Consider the following 18,527-nt stretch of genomic DNA (forward strand, 5'->3'; position numbering starts at 1 on the left):
TTTTCATTGTACAGTGGAAGCGGAACAACATGATTACGTTCACGATCGTTATTGAGTAGAATTTATATTTATTCGGCGATTTATACGTATATTTTTGATATTATGGCAATGCCAATTTACATAATACATAGTACATACATAATACTTACATAATTTAATGTGTTACTCTAATTCCTGTAGTTGACCTTTGAGCTGCGTGTGTTGCTCTGACTTATCGCGCGGGCTTGCACTTTTTGGTAACTTTGATGACTGTTGTTGATTAATGATACACTGTTTACTTTAGTTTCTTCACTTGACAAGAAATCGGCAGTTTTCTCTTAACAGGAGCATGAACCAATTGATGTTGTACAGTTGTTTTGTTTAGGCTGCCATGACCTCCCCCTCCATGCCCCCGTATCAGCGGATGCTGGCGGATGCCCGTCAGCTAAGCTACCAGAACACCGTGGCGGTCCGTAACGACGACGGTGTATGTTGGCTGGGACACATTCAGGACATCGCCGGCGACTACGCCTTTATCGATTTTCAGAGCAAACTGGCCCCAGCCAGCTGGCAACATGCGGGACGGGTGTGGTCTTTACCGTTTCCTTATTTTAATAACGAATTCGAAGGAAATGAGCCTCCGGTCTAGTTGGCGGCTCTCCGTGACGAGGACGACGGACCATTCCGCTTTCGTCCTGTCACAGTATTGATTCTTGGTGCAGGATGGGGCGCATTAGTGAAGGATTACGGCACAACCGATATTGCCCCAGCCAGTGGTGGATCGCAAAAGGCTCGTATGGAAGTGGTGGACGTTTGCCAAACTGTCGAGCAAGCAGCGCTGGCACAGCCGCCGTTGCTGTACAGCAAGAGTTTAATATTCACCAAGCTTTTTGTTTCCTTTGCCAGTGCGCAAGACGTTCTGTGCGACGCTTCCGATAAGTCGCGCATCATCAAGCACTTCTGTGAGTCTTCTAGCCGCGCTGCTGGAATAGGGGGTTCATTTGATTACGGTCGCTTCCATCTGCACATTGAAGAGAATGGATGCGCGTTTATCAGCGGCCATCCTCCGACGGAACCCCCAACCGTGGCGGCACTGTCCGATATGCTGCAAAGACATTTAGACTTCCGGGCCTATCTGCCGGCGTTCATTTACGGTGACCTTTGCGGCAGTGGCAACACACCCAATGGCAAAGCTCAAGCGCTAAGTACGACATTAATTATTAACATGAGGTAGCCATTGCTCAACCAATCAGATCAAAGTGACTTGCACTAGAACACTATAAACCTAGCAAGTATTTGATTACGGTTTTCGGCTGAAGCTACGAACCTGCTTCTGTAATAAGGAGTATTTTCGCTAACTGCTAGCTATGATTCGCATATCTGTAGATGAACGAATGGAACCGCCGCTTGACGATGCATCGATGGTTCATCTGCCAATCTCGCTTTTATGCGAGATTTTTGCTCATCTGGACTTGCATTCACGTATGAGGGTTAAACGGTAAGGAGGATCATAGTCCAATCTATAGGCCGATGAACGGAATACATATCAGAAATTGTAGTTTCTGTTCTTGGTGTCCGAATTCGTGTGTAAACAAAGAAAATTTCTGGCGGTCGTAGAGGGCGGAATGGCCCGGCAAGTTGAAGGCAGCGGTCGGGCCTAACAGCAATGTGTGAGGTGTTTTGTGCTCTGGTAGAGGCCCGTAGAGTAACGATGCGTGACGAGTAACACCATGAGATGTAGGAAAAATGTGTATAGATTGTACTGATTGTAGGACATTAGAAAAACTCTTAACTCTAGAAAATTGTCGAAAAACGGGAAGTTTCGAGAGTCAGTGTTTGGCAAAGAAAAAGTCTAACTGGGCAGAAACAGAGTAGAATGTAAGTGCTACAACGGATATCCATCGTGTACCGTATATAAAAACCTGTCACGGTTCGCTTCGATGGAACCTGCCGTAAAATGATAACAATTAGACTATAATTCTGCAATTCCTCATAACTATACCGAGGTTTATACTTGTAGTACTACGCTGTTAATTTTGGCGCTTGACTGGTGAGTTATCCATCACTTATTTATTCCGCGCAATTTTTGCAGGGTCTGCTAGTTAGAATTATTTTGGTGCCCGTGCACGTTATCTTAACAAAATATAATATACTCCAATTTTTCTCATATTTGCTCATTTTAGTTAGATGATTAAGATTTTGCTTACCGGTTACCAGCACCACTTTCCATGTGGCGTGCTATGTATTTCAGTTACTACTGATCGCAAGACATCCCTTTTGACTTGTTTTTTCGCGACTCTGAATTATCTGAACAAATCGAATTTGTTGAAAATTGCAGTAGCTGTAGTATTTATTGAAACTACAGATACAGAAGAATGCGTGGAAGATCCGTTCTTCTCCATTGCATCCAGTCCACTTCCTGTTGTTCCTTTGTGTTCAAAGTAGTCATTTATGCAAGTTAAATTTTGTTAGGAATCTTAATACCTGGCGAGCAAAATATGAAAACGTAACTTAGTAATGTGAGCAAAATACAAGAAAAATCAAATTATCACCTTTAATTTTGCTGTGTTTTGCAGAGTGTGTGCATTGTGGATTTCGCTCCTGAGTAGTCGCTCTGTGACCGAACACATCAGCATCTGTTTGAAAACCTGCTCTCAGACCACGAAATCCCACAATCTAAACAGCTACAAAGTCGCATCCCTCCTCAGCCGCACGGTCGATTCAGCAACTAAAAGCCTCACTCTAGTGCATAACTTCGACTACCACTATTGCTTAAGCTATCTTTTGGCGGGCATGGAAATCACGGTGCCGACAATAATCCTCAAAGACCACACGGTCACCAATAATTGCAGATACCCGATAACATACGATAGAGATATTATCGGGTTTCCGCTGAATTACGCACTGACGTGGCGCACTGCCGTCCTCAACGACTGTTGTCAGCGTGTTCTTGTTTACAACTGGAAAGTGGACAAAATTTTTGGCGCTGCAGTCTTCGAGCTGTTCTATTTCTCACGCTGCGAAAAAATCCAGCGCTTCGTTGGACTACCCGCGAGCGAAGTAAAGCGGATGGCACATCTGACTTGCGAGTCGAATGTCGGCGTACTCGCCGCTGACGCCCTGCAAATCACTATTCCGCAGCTGATTCTGCAGAGTAGCGATGGGCGATACCACATGATGCGCCGATTTATGTGGGGTTTAAACGACAACTTTCCCCCGGTCACCGAGGACATATATGCAAAGGTCACCGCTGTGCACGCTCGCTGGGTGCGCAATCTGTGGTATCCGGCTGAATGGGACATGATCCGAGGGTATCTTACCATGTAAGTGTTAAAGCACAGCCCAATAATACTACTACTGTTCCTCGCCCCTCGGCTGTGGTTAAAGTGTTCAAGTGCTGCAACCGATCATACAAACTGCAGTCCAGCTCTACTGGCTCGATTGATCAATCAAAGCATTGCGTATCATAACCATGTAGCGCATTCAATAATGTTTTGGCTATCTTTTTACCATTAGATACATACTTCTATCTAAAAAATCATAACTTTCAATCAACTTCAAAAGATTAAGATGTTGTACCACAGGTGAATAAAGTGTTATGTACTTCAAAATCATACTTCCCAGTGTTTACATGATGTAAACTGTAATTCTGTAAATACTTAAGTGGCAATAGCCAACAATTTAACGATACTGCTCACAAGTCAGTAGTTGCATTTTTTTAATGTGCATAATAGCCTAAGTTGCGATGCGATAATAAAACTACACGGGATAGGGTGGACACGGGATAGGGTGGCACCATTATTGTCATTATCGCTATCGATCTCACATAAAGAGCTTTATACAACTTGAGTCACGAGACTTCAACGACTAATACGAAATAATGTAAGTAGTCGAGCCAGTACGAGTAGCCATTGCCTTTGCTCTAGGACTTAGGAGTACGAGAGGAATGAATGAACGTTCATGTTCCTTTATTCCTCTCGGTCTTCTAAAGCAACAGCAATGGAGTAGCCAGTAACCATGTGCGCCCCGGAAAGTTACATAAGATCTAATTTGATTGAATAAATGCAGCCTTATAACGTACGTAAATCAACTTAACGGTTATTCGTCGCAGATTTAGCGGGTTCTACACTGACGGATCACCAAAATCCTGGGACGATGTGGATCTGCGAACTGAAAATGTGCGCACATGGAGCAGAATGGCGGTGTTTGGGATCAAGGACATATTTTACATCTGAAAATGTTATGCGATTGTGTCTGTCCTATCTGTATGCATGTGCGCTAACCTTTCCCACGATCGCGATGGCCAGTTCTGCATTAAGTACGAAGTACTGAATTCATCTGGTAACAGCAACTGTGTAAAATTTAAAACACAGTTGTTTTTTTAATGTTTAATTTTTAACTATTAAGTAGTGTACCAGCGCTTGCAATTATTGCCATTTGGGCGGCTATTGCCAATAAACACAGTTACACCTAAATTTTTAATTATTCGGTATTATTCAGGCCCACAGTTTCATTAAAGGTTTTAATTGCTTAATGTCTACAAATACAAGGAATCGCTCCTTATCAGCATCTATAAGCTATAAACAATAGACTATAAGACTATAAACTATGAGACTATAAACAACTGAAACAACAAGAAAACATGAGCCGGGAAAACATCGAGCATACGTTAAGAAGAAAAAACACTGACTGTACATAAACGTACATCAAACTGAGAGAACATCGAATTTTGCGTGAGTGCGTAATGACAAGTTTTCGTAATTATCCGAAACTCTTTTCACCGAATATTCAGGCACACAGCCAAGATTCTGCTTATCCTGACCGGGCGCATAGCGGTATAGCGCTGACCTTAAATTTATTCCGTGTTATAGATTATTATCCCCTGTAATAAAGCTGCATAGAAATGCACAAGGTCTTTGAGATTAACAATTAAAACCTTAAGTAGGCGCGGGAGTTGATTAGAAATAAATGCGGAAAAAATTTGAAATGTTTTGATTGTGTCTCTTTGCGACTCCAAATGGAATCTGACAGAGAATCGGCAACTGAACAGGCAGCAGCAACTAATGACGTACAGTTGTTGCTTAGACTGGCATGCCCTTCCCCTCCATGTCCTCGTATCAGCGGATGCTGGCGAGTGTCCATCAGCTGAGCTATCGAATACTGTGGCGGTCAGCAACGACGACGGAGCATACTGGCGGGGACGCATTCAAGACATCGTAGGTTTCTACGTCCTTCCTCAACGCACGGTAAGCCCCGCGACCAAAAGCCTCTCAATACTGCAAAACTTCGACTTATATCTCTACTGTCTGAGCAATCTGTTGCAAGGCACTGGAATCAAAGTGCCGACAACAATTTTTAAAGACCACACTATTACGAATAAAAATAATTTTGCATATCCCGATTTGTCCCAGTGACAGTTTCCGTTGAACTAAACTTTGGGGGCGCGGTTGTGCCATCTTCGACGACTGCTGTCAGCACGTTGTAATTTACAAATGGGAAGAGAGTGAAATTTTCGGCGCTGCAGCGTATGATCTATTTTGGTGATACTCACGCCGGGAATCTGTACGGGAACTGCTTCGACTGCCCCCGCGGGCGAAACATGGTCGATAGGACGTCTGACTGACGAGTCGCATATCGTTGTACTCGCTGCCGACGCACGGGAAATCACTAGAGTAGGGTATTCCGCAGGTGATTCTACATAGCAGCGAAGGGCGATACCACATGATGCGGCGATTTAAGTGGGGCTTGAACAACAAATTCTCCCCCGGTCAACGAGGACATATATATATATATATATATGCAAAGGTCGCAGCAGTGCACGCTCGCTGGGTGCGCAATTAACGCTATAGAAATATGGTCATGGGAAACGATGCGAAAGTATATTACCATGCATATGTAAGTGTATGCGCACTGAAAATGTCCTCGTAAGTCGTAAGTGTATATGACATTGTGCGTTTTTCGCGGCTTCTTTATTTTATTGACTGTGAATCTTGGCCGCGCCGGCAGTAAACTGATGCTCTCATAATTCTCACATGACCTGCGTATACGTAGCACCGACAACAATGAAATTACACAGAATACAGTGGTACTGCAGTTTAGTATCTTCATCACAACAAGAGCTGACAACCCGGTTAACGGGACTTCGCCATGTAGTTGGTACTTGTTAGTCAGTAGCCATGTGTCATATGCGCCCTGGAAACATAAATTTGCTTGAACAAGGTGCAGTCTTATTGCGTGAACCAATATAATGATGTTTTTGCAGATTTAGCGGGTTCCACGCTGATATATCACCGAAATTATGGGACGAGCTAGATCTGCGAACTGATAATGTGCGCACACGAAGCGGAATGGCACTTCTCGGAATTTCACCATTCTTGAAATTCCACCTGTTTAGCATCTGACAAATGTTGTGCTAAGTGCGACTACAATTACGTAATTAATCTCGGGTCGTCCCACCGTACAACCAGATCTGGTCATTCTTTAGGAAAATGCAGTGATTATATCGGGCGACGTCGAAGGCCGTGATGGGCTCCGGTTGGGACTGGACGTGGCTCACAATTAGCGAGACACGGTAGCAAGCGGTCACCGCCTTCGCACTTTCTTTCCAACCGTTCAGCTCACATTCGGTAAGCGCACACACACAGCCACCCGTGAAGTAAAAATAGTCCCGCATATATAGGAAGAATATAGTCGGAAGAATATAGTTTCGGAAGAATATAGTCCCGCAACAATGCTGGAACTGGCTTTGACCCTTCCAGCCGGCATGCTTCGTCCATTGGTTGTCGTGGTTTGTCAGGCTCCGGATGATATCGTACTGCTCTACCCAACACTCCGGATGATGATCGTGCTTTTCAAAAAAAGCTGGCTGATAGGAATCAGATTTTACCGTGAGGAAGGGATAGGTCTGCATCGTAAAACTGCAAACCGCAGTTAGCGTAGATATCATTGATTTTATTCCTTGTCACAAACATCCTTACCGACTACAGAAGTATCGAACAATTGAACATGCGCTGCCACTCTTCTACCGAGCATCGCTTCCACAGGCAGTCGCTGGTCCCACGGTAAACCACGGGCGGGATCAAACTTCTCAATGGCGGTCCCTAGCAAGTGCAACAGGGCAACTGGAATACTCGACGGATTGTCCGGTGGGCACACTGGAGCAATAAATTACTGGTAAAGCACCGTACAGTTCATTCCCCATCGCCACCACTCATGCATTTTTTGAAAGGTCGAATGGCTCAGGACAGTGCAGCTGGATCCACTCATGTACTCCATGACGGAAATTTCATTTTTCATCTTACCAGAAGCCGTGGAATCTTATTTAAATCTAATTTGGCAAAATATAAAAAATTTCTGAAAACATCGGCGAAACCTCCGTAGCCGTAACGAAACGTTATGCAATTGCATACATATTTTGTGCTGACCTTTCAACCTCCAGCCTGATCATGAGAGACAGTACGGTACTGTTAATGAGCTGTTCAGCGTCCTGCAGCGGCAGCCGGCTTGCGTCGTAGTCGTTAATCCGTAAGAGAATGTCACCGCGATGTAGTATTCCTTCGGAGGGCGATTGCATAAACACCTACACACATATTACCGCATAATATACGGTAATATGTGTCTAGGTAACTATGGATGGAAGATCCTATATTGGCATACACTGTATGCAGATAGCATCTTCCATCCATAGTTCCCATCGGCACACCACACTGCGTAGTGCGTACTGTACAAGTACAGTTATGCACAGTTACAGTTATGCCGTTATACACTACCACGTATTCTGCTTATATGCTAATGCTGCTGCTGCCACACGCGAGACGGCAAACTGTAATTATTTTTAGCTCTCGCCCGTTTCACAATCTCCGCGCTATATAGCCTCCAAAAGGGATAAAAGTGAAAATGTCAGAATGGCGGATAAAATATTGCCTGGCTTAATGATATCGTCCATGGGCGCGCAACGGACGCGCGGTATGAAGTCTGAACTATCTTTTAAAAAGCGGCAACCAAGAATCTCAGCTTACTATTCCCAGGAATGTGTCAAGTAGAGGTAAATGTGAATAAATATACGATGACTTATGCGTTAGTATTCGTTTGCGCACTTATGCATAACCAAAAATGAAAGGCTAAGGTCTACTGTACTGTAACGATTGTTTTGCTATACAGTTAATAAAAATGCGAATATATACTGCTGCTTGATCTGTGTATATTTGTAAATGCGGATTCACTACGATATACCCTACTTCAAGGAAACTCTCACAATATGCGTAACGTGATATGATTCGTATCATAGTACTTACTGCGCCATAAGAGTATTTATTTATCTAGGTAACATGGGAATCCAGAAAATTCTGAAGATAACTAGTACGATTATGCGCCCAAGGGTGAGAGTACAGAAGGAGCAACCTTACACCAATTCCATAAAACCGCAGTTCTACATCCAACATTCAAGCAAACTAATACTATACATATAAAAGGTACAAGTAAAGAACTGCATAAGCTGAAAATATAATTTAAACAGGAAATACACGACACAAAAAGACACGCTTACGCATAGTGGGCTCGAAAGATATTCTACGATCAGCCAAATGTACCCATATATCGTCGTACTCACGGCTACACAGTAGATGCCAGTGGAAATGTTTAAAGAGAGAAAATTAACCGATAACATACTAATCTGCCAACCCGATGACGCAAGGAACACACGGAAAATTCACTAGCCATCAATCATCCCAAATCACAGGCCAAGTGGTCTCATAATCATTGCAAAGACTGCGCTGTCTCACGTATTCAGATGTGCGGTAAGTGTGATCTTGCATGACACATGCGTATTCGTGGTGGAACTCAGCAAATCCACTGCCCATTGTAGGAGTCTGCAGCGCCAGACAGACTGTCTTCTGCGCGTAATCACCGCCAACCAATTCCGCCTGCAGTTCCTCTGACATCGGCACTTTCTCCCGTGTCCATTCGTTCGTGCCCTCATCGTACTTCTCAAAAGATAAAGCCGGTTTTTTCCGATTCGCACTATCTTGGATCGTGCCTCCATACACCCAAATCTTCCCGTCCTTGATGAAGACGCAGTGGTCATAACGCGCATCGTTCAGCTTTCCAATGGACTCCGGTCGAGAATGGACGCGTGCTAACGAAATACGGTAGCAGGAATTAACCGCTACATTCCTGCCATCTTCGTGATATGCTCCTTGTACGGCTCCACCAATGAGGTATAAATGTCCTTTAAAGATAATAACTCCACAGCGATACGGGTTCTTCACTTTCTCTGTCCAGCCGGTATGCTTCGTCCATTTGTTGCTGCGAACATCGTACATTTCCACCACAGTCTCCTGACGCTTAGAGTTTTGTTCACCGAAGGAACCAGATGTAATACACCAAATTTTTCCATCCGGAAGAGGACAAGTCTCCATCGAGTGGCTGCAAACCGAAACTTAATTTAAAGCACAGAGCCAATGGCTTTCTATCAAATCTCTAAAATTACCCAACTATTAATAATTAATATTATGCCACACATTCTTACATAAAATAGCGATGGTACACAGCATCTCCGCCCCGGAGAAACGGCTGCGAGACATCTTCGGCCAGCTGGGTAATAGGGCCGAACTGTCCGGCAGAAAAATCACAATAGTACCACGTTAAGGGATCGTGTGTCGCACCGAAGACATCGTTGCCCACCGCCACCACCGAGATGCAGTTATTAAAAGCAGGTTCTTTCATCAACGTACGCCAACTGCCAGTTAAACAGTCAATCGCGATTATTTCCCCTTCTCGCAGACTTCCTTTAGTGCCGACAATAAGCTCCCGGCCAACGGCCACTGCGAAACCATCGGGTCTGATCTTGGGCGACAGCTCCGTCAGTGTATTTTGCACTAGGGTGTCCATCTTGGTCAGTTCGTTGCGGTAGAAATCGTATCTGAGCAACTGATGGGAATAGCCTTCGCGCATGTGGTAGAAGATAGCTTCTTTCGGAATGGCACGCTTGGGCAACACTCCACCGCGCAGCTGGCCGCAGTTTCGATCTGCCAAAATTTGGGATAACAATTCGTGTAAATCTCCCGTCGTACACGCTCTCAGAGCATCGATGTCTACCGAATCCCACACAATGCACGATTTCAACAGCTGATCCAAGTGTGGCATGCGTAAGGGAGCAGCCATGCACCAGCGCACAACAGCCTGCAAATTTCAAACATGTAACTAACAATACTTAATAAACCATTTTACTATACAATTAAAATTAAGAAATATAAGATCTATGAAGCATAAATTACTTATCATTAATTAATCATTACAGAAATTGGGCTGCTTCAAAATTCGATTTAAATTTGACTGCTATGCTTAGGGTCTACAAATCGCACCAACCTGATAAACTGATGTTTCGGATTGAGGAAAGTAGCCATTGTCGGTTAGCAGGTCAATAACCTCCTCTGCACTGCACTTCAGAAAAGTCTCAGAATCGGCGAACGCGGAGCGACGCGGAAGTTTTTGAAGAATCCCTTGGAATGCCAGTCTTTCCAAATCCACGAGTCTATCGCGACGAGCCAGACGCCACAGACGCCACACGTTCTCCTGCCGTATCATAATTTTCCGCAAAATTTTCTCTGCTGTAATCAAGGCTTCTTCCATTTGCAGATATTTGGCGGCGATCCACATTCTGATGGCGTCATCGCGTTTGAAAGACAGTTTTAAATCTGAATTACCCAGACTTTTAACCAGTGAAGCCAGCATGTCACGGTGGACATTCTCGGGCAAACCAACGAGAAGATCAACGCTCGCAGGGCCGCCATCTGGAGAAGTTAGACGTTCGGCGAAGAATCCCGACTTCTCGACTAGAGTATCTTTATTAACTACCACAACTTCCTTATCGCCGATTCGAACTTCGATCTTTGCAGGACCCTCACCCACTTTCAGCTGACTGTTCTCTTCTTTCAGTGTCCGGATGACATCGGACTGCTTTTCGCTCGTTTCTACCAGGATGGAGCAATTCTCCCAGATCTTCAGCAACTGAGCATTGCCCTGCAACTCAGGATGGTCGGTGTACAAACCTTCGAAGAGCTCCTTGATGTCCGACGGCATCGTTTCCTTGTCGCCAGGGGGCACAAATTGCACAACGGAAGGGGGCAATAAATCACCACTTGAAAACCGTGCAAGGTAAATCACTAATTTATGCACAACAGACACTGCACAGATCCAAGTAATCAATTTAAAAAGTTAAATGCAAAACGGAAAGCAGAGGGCTCTAAACTCCAGAGATGGAAGAGAAAATCAGTAGCGAGTCGCGACTAGCACACGCAGCTTTTCACTGTTGTCCTACTCGACTTACGTGGCCTGCACGCCGCCCGTAGGTGGGCGCTGCTTCAACTAGCGAACTAGCGACTGGCGTATTATTGACGGGCTGGTTGACGGTTGTATACGTATTACGTAATTCAACCTAACTACAGAGTATAACCGTATATTTTCAATTGCTAATTTGTAATTATTTAATTCTGTTTGTGTTACAAAGTTCGCAGTGTGACTGGCTTGTGCTAATAAAGAGAATTGCTAATATTTTTTTTAGACTTCATGGTGTAACAGAAATAAATTTATCGCGAATCGTTCATACTCTACAAGTGTTGGTCGCGCTAGCGCGCTCCCAGTTGAGTCTAGGTATGGAATTTGGAATAAAAATTTGGAATGTTGCAATATGTTGCTTATTTTATTGAATTATTTCGTATAATACTATTTGACTGTTGTAATTACTGTAATTAAAGTTCTTTGTCAATTTTTATTTGAAACTTTTTCCACACGTAGAAATGCTGAAATATGGAGGTATTGGCCCCGCGCAGCGGGGCGAGCTCTGGAAACATTTTAAAATTTTTAGAAATTTTTAAATATGGAATTCCAAATTTTTAAGGTATTTCAATAAATATTTTCAAACAGCGCTTCGCAAATATAATATTCCGAAATGTTAAGAAATATTTGAAGATCCTGTATATGGGTGTGATTCCTTCACGGTTAATGAAGTCCGGTACTTATAGACATCATTAATACGGTGAATAATAATTATTATCATCGGTTATTATAATCTTCGTGTTGCTAAGTACTCTGAATTCACGACGCTTAATTTAAAAAATAAAAATTTTCTGCTATTGTTGACCTTCCATAACTTTCAAACATTCGACAATATCACATATCTAAAGAAAAAATTTCGAAATTTAGTACTAAGTTTTCTTGACTGACAAATTTTGTTTTTTTTGCTAAGTGGACAAGCACAAAGTAGGAGTAGTAACGAAGCCATCCATATGTGCTTGTTGACTTAAAATGAATGAGTACTGTACTCAACTTTTAGGGCCGTAGAGTGACGGCGTAGACCCTAGCATCGCACCACTGAACGCCGGGCCAAGAGAACCCAAACGTGTTTGACAAAATTTTATTTCTAGTAAAACCCATAAAGATACAAAAAACATACACGTATGCACATTCGCCAAAACAAGAAAAATAACAAACAAAAACCATTCACCATGCCTAAAGATCCGAAGAAAAAAACAACAGATTTGACCGCGAAATTCGTTAACACACATTCTTCACCGACAATATACACAAGGGATGGTATGGAAGATGGCCACTCGCAGCGGCCACTCGCCAGCGGCCACTCGCATTAATACCGACACACATGGACAATCCAACCCAAACCAAAGTTGACAAAAAAATAATAAACCCAATTAAACACAAGATCTAAACGATAAACGCCGACACACTACACAAATTCACTGAGCACACGAAAAACAATCGCCGAATTAAATTCTGAGGGAGGGGGGCAAAAAAGAAAAGGCTAAACCATTTGATTAAAAAATTGCAAAACTATAAAGGTATGAAAACACTTTGGTCGTAGAAAGAACAAAACATCCTCACACAGTAACACAGCGCGCGCCATCACGTCCCCCATGCGCACACACGTCGACCTTCACGGAACGGTGGCGTCCTTGTCGGCAATCTGATACTGAAAGTCCGGTGCGTCCACATTCAAACCGGCATGCACATTACGCACGTATCCGCTACTGCCCTCCTGGATACGCATCACCAGCACCATGTGATCCTTCTTTACCGCCGTGATCAGCTCCCCATCCTGATTCATCACAATGCCACAACTGTGGCTCACCTATTCGATAAATCAGCAGAATTATACTAACAGAGTGACAGTTAAATTCAAATCCTAGCTCGAACTATACAGAAATCGCAGACCATTAACAGTGTTCCATAAAATAAAGAAAACAATCATAAGACGCAAATTAACTGATTTGGTCAAAATACAGACGATACAAAAAAATTTAAACTACTTAATTCAAAGGTTACCTTCGCTTCTTTAAACAATATCTTATTGCGACAGTTGTCTTTTACATCTGCTTAGTAATTTCAGTGTTCATTGTGAGTCTTAATTTCATCACTATTTGAAGCCTTGAAGGTACTGACGAAGTCGTAGCATAAATATTATTTCTGTCATTAACTACAAGTAAGCATGTAAAAGAAATCCTTCTCAGCTGCGGCAAAATGTTGGAAAAAATTATCTCTAAATATTACGAGTACAAAATTTGCTGACAAAAAAGGTAAACATTGCTGACAAACAAAGAACGGTGTTAACTCGCGTACCTTCATATCCAATAACGCATGGTAGCCAATCAAATCGCCGGTATCGGCGCTCCACACCGACACATGAAAGCGATTGAGATCCGTATCGGCCACCAGCAGATTTCCATTGGGCGTCAGACCCAATCCGCGCGGAAAGCGGACAATGCCCTCCTGATTGGAAGCGCCCAGGCGCTGCAGCAGATTGCCCCAGGTGTTGAACACACAGACATAATGTCCCCGGAAGTCACTGATGTAAAACTTGTGATCAATGACCACGACATCCGACGGCTCCACCATGACGCTCTCCAGCGAGAACCAGTGGTGAACATGGCCGTCTTCTTTCAGAATGACACACGCCGGTGGTTGCACTTCCACGACGACAATCTGCAAAAACAGATATTAACAAAGTTTGCAAACTGTTTTATGTAACCAACGATATACAGCGAAATTTCATAAACCGACAAGTAATCTTAAAATGTCGGAAAGGGCGTAATTTCAGACGAAATTTACCAAAGTTTGCATTTATTTTCTAGGTATAACATTTGCACCATTTTCTGCTGCGAAAGACGAATGCTTTCCAATAATTTTCTTGACTTTTTTCTTAACTTAACTGCATAGGAATCATGTAAGGCACGTGCGTACTCATTAACTCAAAATAGAAATATTAATTATATCGTTTCCGCACCTGATCATTGAAGACGGTCAAACCAGCCGTCGTTGTGTTCAAAGCCATTCGCAGACTGTGCAGATTGCCCAGCGTGTTGATGTATGCACCAGTCCGTTCAAAGATCTGAATGCGCGAGCAGCCATTGACCCGGTCACTCACCACGATGTGCTCCGTCTTGGGGATGAAAGCCACCTTGCGCGGATGCCACAATTGTCCCTTCTTGACACCGGAAATACCCCATAAAAATTTGAAATTCCCCTTCTTGTCGAAGATCTGGATGCGGTGGCTCAGTGTATCTATAATTGTCACATAAAGAAGTTAAGTGTTCACCGATTTACGTCAACGAAAAACGCAGATGTATAAATCAAAATCTATTCTATCCGTGTCTACATATGTCGTACGATAGCTAACTTTAAAGAACGAATTAATGAGATTACCTGCTACAATAATTTCGTCATTCAATCCAAGACACAAGCCCTGCGGCATATTGAATTGTCCAGCCGATTGCCCCGCTTCGCCAAATGTGCTCCTGTCAACACATTACTGTAGTTTTTATCAAAGTCAGACATCAAATTCAGACAAATTGGACCACAAGTCAAACGAAAATGAAGCAAGCAAACTCGATGGAATTCTTACACAACAGCCAAATCCTGCTGACGGTGTGGCACGGTGGCTGCCTGCGCGTCCTGCGCATTCAGAGTTTCAAAAAAGTCCACACTGGGCGACGGTTTGGACAGTGGTCCATTGTGGCGCAGATGGTGCATGTTGTTCATCTGGCCGCCGCGCATCCGTCCGCGGCCATTACGATGCGGCGAATGCAGGTGGTGGTTGCCATGACGTGGATTGTGATCGCCGGTGGCCTGGTGGTCAGCATACGGGTTGACCGGCTGACGATTGCCGCCTTCATTGTAATCGTGACCGGAAGGCGCATCTATAAATAACAATGCCTTATAAAACTAAAACTACCTCAATTTTACACGGAACTTTACAATAAGTAGGAAAATTGCTGACACGAAAAAATAAGACACTGCCAGTCGAAAATATTCAACATGATAATTACACGTAAATTAAAACATGAAAGTTTTAGCAGCGGTAATTTGTTATCTAGGTGCGCAGCAAACTGAACATCAGTAAAATAAAATAATTCTGAATTTTTACTGCCTATTGAATTGAGTGCCGGCTAATTTCGCAGACCCGTACAGGATGAAATTTTGATGATTAGTATGATAAGGAAATTTGAGAGATTCACACTGTAGCTGGTCAACGATGCCTTATGCCGAGTCTGCTTTTATCACAACCGCAATTTAAACTTCAGTTCAAAGTTTATTTCGTCTGGCTTACATGGATTGCGCTGGTGCTGCTCGCGCCCATCGCGATGATTCAGACGTCCATTAATGAAAACCGGCGACGGGGAGCGCCATGCCGCACACGGATTCCGTGCATGGCCACTGTTGCCCGATGAATCCAGTGGCAGCGAGAAGTTGCGGGAACGACCATGCCCGTGGTGGCTCGGTGGCGACGCATTGGAACGGGGCATGCTCAGTGGCTTGCGCGGCGACTGTCCTGCCGGTCGAGGAGGAGCGTCGGGACGCTCGCGTAAAACACCGCTGACTGCAACAAAGAAATGACGTCAACTTATGAACTGCTACTACTGCGACGAAGTCAACAAGCTTGGCCGGCATTGATGGCCAAAAGAACTGAAGAAGCCGCACACCAAATGCAACAGAACATATCTTCGAAAATCTGTCGAAGAGAATGAAAAGGTCGAACTGTTGAGCGGCAGTCAGTCAAAAGTAAGCAATAACAACAACTCGCCGGCATCTTTAATTCTAATACGAAGGATTAAAAAGTACATATTAAGCAAGAAAAAGAGGCCAAAAACAAAAACCTGATTTAATTTTAGTAGCAGCAGCAGCTTTGTGTGGCGACAGCTGCATGACATCACCGAGTTTTGTCTTTTACGCTATTTTTCATTTTAATGAGATGGGCAAAAACTTGTACAAAATTTATCTTGTAGATTATTTCATAATTATACCATACGGAATTTTACAATATGTAATTCATACCGGATTGCATTTCAGCTAATAATAAATTCGCTTATTATACATGTACGAAATTTTACTTCCGGAAAACATAACTACCTGTTACTACGCAGGTTTTTGTCAACTTTTGCTGATAAATCTTACTGTTTAACTGTCGCGCCAACGCCACCATCCGCTCCATCTCCATGGCCGGATCCAGCTTGCCCGGATACATGTTGTGCAGGGCAAAAACACTGCCATTGGGGCCATTGTTCAGGGAACGGTCACGCGATGGTACAGTCATCGCGTCATCCACGCCGTAGTTGACAGCGTTATCGCTGCTCACCATCTGCAGATTGTGGCTGAAGCGTTCCAGGGCCGTGTTACCCGACCACTGACCCTCGATGTACGATCCAAGATGGCGTTTACCCGTATCCATGTCCACACAATTCAGCGTCACATCGCTGCCGCTGCTGCTCTGTAAATGCGGAAAGAAGATAAACACACTTTTTTTCCCCTTCACCAAAACAACGGTAATAAAGGTGTGGTGACTCTTTGTGTTCTGCCGAAACCAAAAGCGAAAGCGACTGCGTGTCGCCAGCTTTTTAATGACGGCTGGCTGTGTCCACTTTAAGCGACACTGGTCTGACCAGTTTCAAACGGATAAATTTCTTGTTAATACGACAACAAAAGGGAAAAAGTAGGTTTGATCAGATAACAACACACAACACGGCATTTTAACGAGCACTTAAAGATTTCCTGGAAACACAAAACAGGCTTCGACCAAACTGTATTTTATGCAGTACAATAACAATTACAATTTTGGACTAGTTAGTGACCTTACACAACAACCAAATTAATATTAATCAAATTTGTACGTAATTTTAATCAGCTCTTACGGCAATACAAACAGCCCTCACTTTATTACGTCATCTGAATTTCTGCTACAGCTAATTCCGCCATTTGAACCAATCTGACCGTACACAGTGCAAATCTGCCTAACGAAAGCGTGCTTGACCATTTTTTCACTGCTTTCCGTCATTCTTCAAAATTTTCAGAACTATACAAGACTTTTCACATTCTTTACCTGCGCTTCTCCATATTCAATGGGCGCATAATCAAACATATGCGGACTGGGTACGGAGAAGAAGGGCTGTACATCCGGACCAAACGCGTCATAGCCGCCATTATCCACATGAGTGACCCCCCAATCTAGACATGCCATTTTCTTCACCTGTCATCCGAATAGTAAGACCCTCAATTACCAGCGCAGACATCGATACATGTCGCTTCAGTATACCAAGCAGCCACACCTGCGCATGGACGTCTGACGGGATCGAGACAAACACATCGACTCAAACGGGAAGGGATGTTGCCAGGAGAGGGGAATGAAGGCACACTGAACTGAAAATCAATCCGCCTTTAATTGGGTAAAAATACGACCCAACGATGGGAAACAATATAAGGAACAGATAAAATTAACAATTTAAAAACACAATAGAACGTGCCAGTTTCAACAGGTAAAACGATAAAATAAAACGCGTAAAAGTTCTCGAAACGATGAAACGGCACAGAACGGAATGAGGAGGAAACTAGCCAGACTGATCGGCCATCGTCAAAACTTACGCTACAGCGAAAAAGTTTTGGCCCGTGATCGATCGGTGCCGTATCGATGAGTCACTTTCTTACACTTACCACAGCGAGAAAAGTTTGTACGAGTTGTACCGCGTGGCGTAAGTATACTTACGTACTACTCGGGCCTAATAACAGTTAATAGACAGCACCTAATCAAGGGAACACGATTTGAATAACTTTGATTAACGTCAATCCTAATTAATTTTTAGTATGGATGTCTTCACAATTTCGCGTACTATTGTAAATCGTTATTATTCTGGTTAATCTCAATAGCCAAACCTTGCAAGCATAAACAAGATTGAGCACACAAAGCTGATACCGTAACTCGTATAAAAACAAGGTACAATAATCAATCAATGCATAATACTAATTTTTAAGGTCAGATGAGAAATGCACAGTTTCCAATTGTCCGCTATAGCCGCGCTATAGCCGAGCTTGAATGAAATATTTTTCAAATTAATGAAGCCGAAATCGTCACGCCCGTGCAACGGTAAAACCAGTCAATAGGGCCATTCCTGTAATAATTAATATAATAAACCACTAAATTACTGTAAATTATTGTAAACGAAACTCATGCTAAATTAAAGAGAATACGGAACTGAAATAGATAAAACTGA

The 18,527-nt window shown here is 43.3% G+C and overlaps 3 protein-coding genes across 9 annotated transcripts; 1 reads left to right on the plus strand and 2 right to left on the minus strand.

Annotated features, from left to right (window-relative positions):
• Positions 1–370: 370 nt before the first annotated feature.
• Positions 371–4,325, plus strand: LOC129582867 (uncharacterized). The gene is made up of 5 exons (XM_055474491.1): positions 371–565; positions 629–1,184; positions 1,366–1,477; positions 2,556–3,302; positions 4,091–4,325. Exons 1-5 carry the CDS (start codon positions 371–373, stop codon positions 4,212–4,214), a joined length of 1,734 nt encoding a protein of 577 aa, XP_055330466.1. The 3' UTR covers positions 4,215–4,325.
• A 1,654-nt stretch (positions 4,326–5,979) lies between these two features.
• LOC129582681 (uncharacterized) lies at positions 5,980–11,316 on the minus strand. 4 transcript variants are annotated; one of them, XM_055474259.1, is made up of 6 exons: positions 10,345–11,316; positions 9,506–10,158; positions 8,274–9,402; positions 7,389–7,558; positions 6,957–7,306; positions 5,980–6,896 (listed from the first exon to the last, which is right to left on the minus strand). In XM_055474259.1, exons 1-3 carry the CDS (start codon positions 11,056–11,058, stop codon positions 8,697–8,699), a joined length of 2,073 nt encoding a protein of 690 aa, XP_055330234.1. In that variant the 5' UTR covers positions 11,059–11,316; the 3' UTR covers positions 5,980–6,896; positions 6,957–7,306; positions 7,389–7,558; positions 8,274–8,696. The 4 variants fall into 4 exon arrangements, with proteins under 4 accessions (XP_055330234.1, XP_055330235.1, XP_055330232.1 ...); XM_055474260.1 differs by having other exon boundaries at positions 6,957–7,079; positions 7,167–7,558; XM_055474258.1 differs by having other exon boundaries at positions 5,981–6,896; positions 7,404–7,558.
• A 1,337-nt stretch (positions 11,317–12,653) lies between these two features.
• Positions 12,654–18,527, minus strand: LOC129582577 (uncharacterized). Of its 4 annotated transcripts, XM_055474106.1 has the most exons (11): positions 18,190–18,527; positions 18,023–18,059; positions 17,589–17,679; positions 17,363–17,509; positions 16,441–16,753; positions 15,596–15,865; positions 14,891–15,185; positions 14,692–14,783; positions 14,273–14,550; positions 13,609–13,971; positions 12,654–13,120 (listed from the first exon to the last, which is right to left on the minus strand). In XM_055474106.1, the coding sequence occupies exons 4-11, from the start codon at positions 17,498–17,500 to the stop codon at positions 12,926–12,928; spliced, it is 1,944 nt and encodes a 647-aa protein (XP_055330081.1). In that variant the 5' UTR covers positions 17,501–17,509; positions 17,589–17,679; positions 18,023–18,059; positions 18,190–18,527; the 3' UTR covers positions 12,654–12,925. The 4 variants fall into 4 exon arrangements, with proteins under 4 accessions (XP_055330081.1, XP_055330080.1, XP_055330082.1 ...); XM_055474105.1 differs by lacking the exon at positions 18,023–18,059; XM_055474107.1 differs by lacking the exon at positions 18,190–18,527 and having other exon boundaries at positions 17,971–18,070.

The sequence above is a fragment of the Paramacrobiotus metropolitanus genome, unplaced genomic scaffold (assembly GCF_019649055.1).
Source record: "Paramacrobiotus metropolitanus isolate TYO unplaced genomic scaffold, Prichtersi_v1.0 Parri_scaffold0000008, whole genome shotgun sequence".
Taxonomy (NCBI): Eukaryota; Metazoa; Tardigrada; class Eutardigrada; order Parachela; family Macrobiotidae; genus Paramacrobiotus; species Paramacrobiotus metropolitanus.